Genomic DNA, 5,706 nt, shown 5'->3' on the forward strand with positions numbered 1-5,706 from the left:
AAAAAAAAAAAAGTCTGTAAGACTCTAATCTCCAATTAAGTGGCAAAAAGCTCCCAGGGCTCAAGTACGTAGAGCATCAGCTTTGAGCAAAAAAAAAAGCCAAGGGAGAGTACAAGTTCCTTAGTTTGAGCCCTAAAACCAACACAAAGAATAAAAGAAAAGAAAAAGCTAAGGGACAGAGCCCAAGTTCTGAGTTCAAACCCCAGAATGAACAAAGGAGAAAGAAACACTGGAGTCCTCTGGCTGGGTATAAACACCCAATCACCGTGGTAACCCTGGCATCTTCACAGGGCAGGAGACTCCAAGAGTGCAGATGAATGAGATTGCAGTGCGGACAGACAACTTTGGACATTGTCTCTGGGGCTGGACTTTCATGTGGCATCAGGTCTTTCTTTTTTTCTTTTTTTGGGGGGTCCAGTTGTGGAGCCTGAACTCTGGGCCTGGGCGCTGTCCCTCAGCTCTTCAGCTCAAGGCTAGCGCTCTACCATTTGAGCCACAGCACCACTTCCAGCTTTTTTCTTTATGCTTATGTGGTGCTGAGGAATCGAACCCAGGGCCTCATGCATGCAAGGCAAGCACCCTACCACTGAGCCACCTTCCCAGCCCTGGTCTTTCTTTTCTTTTTCCTTTTTTTTTTGTCTAATACTGAGAGTTGGACTCAATACCTGACACGTTCACTCATCGGCTAGTGCTCTACCAATTTAGTCACCTCCAATCCCACCAGCATCATCATAGTTGAGAAATGTGGCTCTGTGAGTCCATTCAGAAACTCTCCAATGACTTCTCATGTGTCAGGAGCTGGACAGGGAGCAGGGCAGGCTGGCAAGATTCATTCAGTTATGGGCTTAAGCTTCAGCAGGTGCCCATAAGGCTTGCCAAAGGATTGTACTGGTGAGGGCACAATTTCACACGAGTATCTGTGAGAATCCTGAGGCTGAATTTTTTTTTTTTCTTCTCTACCCCTTCCTTCAGCCATCTAGGAATCTACACCATCTGCGTGCCCTTTTAGACAGGATGATGACAAAAACTACCCACCTAAGCTGGTCTCTGGCTGCTCACACCTGTAATCCTAGCTGCTCTGGAGGCTGAGATCTGAGAATCACAGTTCAAAGCCAGCCTGGGCAGGAAAGCTCATGAGACTTTGTCTCTAGTGAACTATCAAAAAAGCCAAAAGTGTGCCAGATGCCAGTGGCTCATGCTTGTAATCCTAGTTACTCAGGAGGCTGAGATCTGAGGATCATGGTTCAGAGCCAGCCCAGGCAAGAAAGTCCATGAGACTCTTATCTCCAATAAACCACTCAGAAAACTGGAAGTGGCCCAGTGGCTCAAGTGGTAGAGCGCCAGCCTTTAGCTGAAGGGCTGAGGGACAGCGCCCAGGCCCAGAGTTCAAGCCCCATGACTCACAAAGAAAAAAAAAAGTCAAAAGTGGAGTTGTGGCTCAATTGGTCAAGTGCTAGCCCTGAGGGGAGGGGAGGAAACTCAGAGATAGCACCCAGACTCTGAGTTCAAATCCCAGGACTGGGATCAAAAAGAAAAAAAAAGCAACAACATAAACTACTCAATTAATGGGGTTGGAAGGTAAAGAGCCAGGGTTGAGAGGACAATGTGTATGTCACTCCACAAAGGACTCATCTCCCTCCACAACTAGGCAGTGTATACAATTGATTGGAAGTTGGAATGATTGCCATGGCAGATTCGTGACTAACAGAGGACAGGCAGCTTCTGAAGTTTTTGTGTGTGTGTGTGTCGGTCTTGGGGCCTGAACTCTGGGCCTGGGCGCTGTCCCTCAGCTCTTCAGCTCCAGGCAAGTGCTCTACCACTTGAGCTGCAGCACCACTTCCAGTTTTCTGGTGGTTCATTAGAGATAAGAGTCTCTGGGACTTTCCTGCCCAAGCTGGCTTTGAACCTTGATCCTCAGATCTCAGCCTCCTGAGTAGCTAGGATTACAGGCATGAGTCACTGGTGGTGCTGGGCTTCTGAAGCTTTTACTGTGCTGAATCTGGAAGCCTCCCCTTTCCTCCTCTACAAACCCCTAATTCACTGGTCCTCACACAGGCGGTCTCCTGGAATGCCAGAAGACCTAATGCTGTAAGAGAAGCACTATGGTTCCAGGCTGCCTGGCTTCGCTAGCTTTCCAGTCTGCCCCATTTCCATCCCCATGACTACAGTGTGTGTGTGTGTGTGTGTGTGTTGCAACTGAGCTTGAACTAGGGCCTCATGCTCTTGGTTGCCTTTTCAATCAAGGCACTCTACCACTTGAGCCACACCTTCACTTGCAGCTTGTTGGAGGTTAATCAGTAATAAGACCCTCATGTACTTTTCCTGACAAAGCTAGCTTCAAACTTAGATCCTCAGATTTCAGCCTCCTAAATGGACTAGAATTACAGGCATGAACCACTTGTGCCTGGCCTTTTCCATGCTTCTTGGGTTGTCTATGAAGAGGGTCAGCCAAGAACAGCTAAACCTATTGACTCTCCTTAGGGACTCATCAAGAAGAGCAAATCAAGCTAGAGAAGGCTAATGGCAGTAATCCCAGCACCCCGAGGCTGAGGCAAGAGGATTTAGAGTTCAAGGGCAGATCAGGCTGCACTACCTCTTGTCTCCAAAAAAAAAAAAAAAAGAAAGAAAGAAAGACACACAAGAGCCCCTGGCTCAGGCCTATAATCTTGGCTACTCAGGAGGTTGAGATCTGAGAATCACAGTTGGATGCCAGCCCAGGCAGAAAGTCGGTGAGACTCATCTCCAACTATCCACCAAAAAACCAGATGTGGAGTTTGTGGCTCAATCGGTAGAACACTAGCCTTGAACACAAAAGCTCAGGAACTGCATCTAGGCCCTGAGTTCAAGCACCAGGGATGATACAAGGGGGAAAAAACAACAACAAAGGAAATCAGAAGGGGCAATCAGGGAGTCTGGACAAGGCTCAAAGTACAAGCAGAGATTTTTTTTGGGGGGGGATGTCCACCCTCCCTGGAGACCTCCCCACAATTACAGAAACCTACCTCTTGTCATTAGCACAGGATTTCTTTTAGGGGGCCCGCCAGTAAAATAACTCACACAGGCTTTGTTTCCCATCTCTCCCTTTTCAGGGGTTCTGCTGAGTTGCAGTGGGGGGAGTCTGCTCCTGAGACCATGGGGTTACACTCACCCCTCCCACTCTTTGCACACAGTGCCCCCCCCCCACCTCAGCCTACTTAAGAGCTGGGCGAGGAGACAGGCAGGGCTCCAAGGCTGTTATCTCTCAGCACAGCTGTTCGGTAGCTGGAAGCGGCAGCTTATCAGGGAGCCTGCAGTGATTCAGAGCCCAAGTCCCAGCTTCTGTGCTGAATAGTAATTTCTGGCCGTGAATCTGTGCTCAGCCTCTCTCCTCCCCCCTCTTCCCAAGGGTGTGCTGTCCTTTTGCAGAGAAAGGGCAGTCAAGGGGAGATCCTGCTTGGGGCACTTCGTGCCAGGCTTCTGGGCAAGGCTGTGGATGGCAAAGAAGACTGCAAGCTTAGGAACCTTCGTGCCCTTCACGGTGACCCTCACAAGAGCTCCACCATGCTCTTCTCCCTCCTCCTCCCCCCAAAGGAGGAGCTGCCCCTTTCCCCCTCAGTAGGGACATAAAAGGGGGAGGGGGCAGATTTCTTTCCAGCCATACAGTTGCTGATTCCCAGAGCCCAGCCAAGCAGGGCAGGAGAGCCAGGGCTTGGGCAGTGTGTCCCCTTGCAACCATTTTGAAGTTCTGCTTAACCCTGATGATGCCAAGGCTAAGATGGAGACAGAAGGGGGAGGGAGAGTAGGCAGGTGAGTAGGAAAAGACCTGGGGACAGAGCTATTATTGTATTTGTTTTATTGGGAGCAAAACTCCTCCAGCTGTAGGGCTCAAGGGGGGAAAGCTTGGGAAATTCTGTCCAGGCTTCTCGCTCTGGGCCAAGCCACCAGGTTGTTACAGGGGGGCGAGGGACACGATGACACAGACTAGGACTCCCCCACATCTCAGACTCCCCTATAGTTCCTTAGCTTGTGCCCTCCAGTCAATTGTGGGGCTGATTCCAAGGGCTCTCCCTAGCTACCAGAGTCCCCGCTCCCCACTCATCCATACTGAGGGGCCTGTCCCACCGCCCAGCCCTGCCTTCCTGAAGCATGTCCCAGTTAGTTACAGCCCCAGAAAAAAAGTGAAGTTTTTGCCTCTTTGGCCAACACATCCCTCGAAGCTACTCCGGGTTCTCCTCCTGCCACTCCTGGGCCCCCTCTCTTGTGGCCTTGCGGGGGAGAGGGGTCCATGACACCAGTCTGAGAAGTTTGTGTCCAGGCTGTGGGCACCCGGGGGGATCCCAGATACAGAAGACTGAAGGTGTTGGGGGGAAAAGATCCAGTGGCTCTAAGTGGCCCAGGACAGGGAGTTGTCACCTCAGGCAGTCCGGCCCGCGCCCCCCTCCCCGGGTCCAGGATGAGACCGCTTCGCGGCGCCTTCTCCAGCCGCGGGGTCGCCCAGGCTCCTTTTAGACGTGGGCGCGGTGGACGCCGCAGAAGGGCCGGGATCGGGGTTCGGGGGCTGGTAGCCGGGTTGTCGCGGGTCCAGCGCGTCCTTGGAAAGTAGGATGGCGAGGCTGGGCACGTTCTTCAGTACGCTGAGGCTGGCGGCGGGCTCTCCGGGAGCGGGGGCCGGGGCCGGGGCCGGGGAGGGCGCGGGCCCGGGCGGGAGGCTCTGCCACACCTCGCGCACGCTCCGGTAGCGCAGCCGCGTGACCTGGTGTAAGCCGGCCTGGCGGCGCTTGAGGATCTCGGCGCACGTGACGGTCTTGGTGGTCGCCCGGCCGCAGCCGCTGAAGACGATGGCGCGCGTGGCCGGCTGCGCCATGCTGGCGGTGGCGAAGGCCAGCAGGTTGCGGATCTTGCTCCCCTCTTTGACCCGCATGTGCACGGCGCCCGGCGCCAGATCGGCGAAGGGCCCCGGGGCTGCGCCGCCCCCCTCCGCCCCGCTCCCCGCCGGCGCCTCCTCCGAGCGCACCTTACGGAAGTTCTCCATGCGCCCTGCTCGTCGCGACCGCTGGCTCGACCATGGGGACGCCTCAACCCCACCGGGGCTGCATGGCCGCGGCGGTGTTGGGAGGGGCGCCCGGAAAGGGGACCAAGGATGCAGGAAAGGCGTGGACGCTGGCGGGACCCCGCGATCGCCGGCTTCCCACGCCTCTCGCTCCGGTGGGCGCAGCTCTAACCCGCGCGCGCTGCGAGCCTTGTGCTCCGCGCCTTTGGCCGAGGCCACGCCCGGAGCACGAGACCCCGCCCCTTTCTATAGACCCCGCCCCCAAGTCGGCCTCCCTGGAACCTAAGAGGCTACGCTCCCGCTCTCCAAGCCCCGCCCCTCCTCGACCGTCAAACCCCACAAGAAGGCCACGCCCCTTGTCCGGCCACGCCCCGTCCCGTCTCTGGTGTCAAGTCCGCGTCCTCAGTTGCCCGGGCGCCGGGGTGGCTCAGTCCGCCGCGCGCGGAAGCAGCGCCCTGGGGTAACTTAGAAGGCGAAGTCTCCCCGGTAATCGACATCAAGTCCCTTCCGAATCCCCTCGACCTCCCTAAAGGAACGACCTGAATTAAAACGGCTCTCCGTACCCCAGGTTCCGAGCCCTGCCCGGTTCATTCCCTGGTCCCCCGCTCCCCGGCTTCCCGGCGGCTTACGGGGGACCTCGGCCCGGGACCCTCGGGGACCCTTCCCTCCTGCCCCAA

General features: G+C 55.5%; 1 protein-coding gene across 1 annotated transcript; it reads right to left on the reverse strand.

The window, feature by feature from the left end:
• Positions 1–3,858: 3,858 nt before the first annotated feature.
• On the reverse strand, positions 3,859–5,200 carry Rpp25 (ribonuclease P/MRP 25kDa subunit). Its single transcript, XM_013011969.1, has one exon. The coding sequence runs from the start codon at positions 5,009–5,011 to the stop codon at positions 4,394–4,396; it is 618 nt and encodes a 205-aa protein (XP_012867423.1). The 5' UTR covers positions 5,012–5,200; the 3' UTR covers positions 3,859–4,393.
• Between the last annotated feature and the right edge of the window lie 506 nt (positions 5,201–5,706).

The sequence above is a fragment of the Dipodomys ordii genome, unplaced genomic scaffold (genome assembly GCF_000151885.1).
Source record: "Dipodomys ordii isolate 6190 unplaced genomic scaffold, Dord_2.0 Scaffold15, whole genome shotgun sequence".
Classification (NCBI taxonomy): Eukaryota; Metazoa; Chordata; class Mammalia; order Rodentia; family Heteromyidae; genus Dipodomys; species Dipodomys ordii.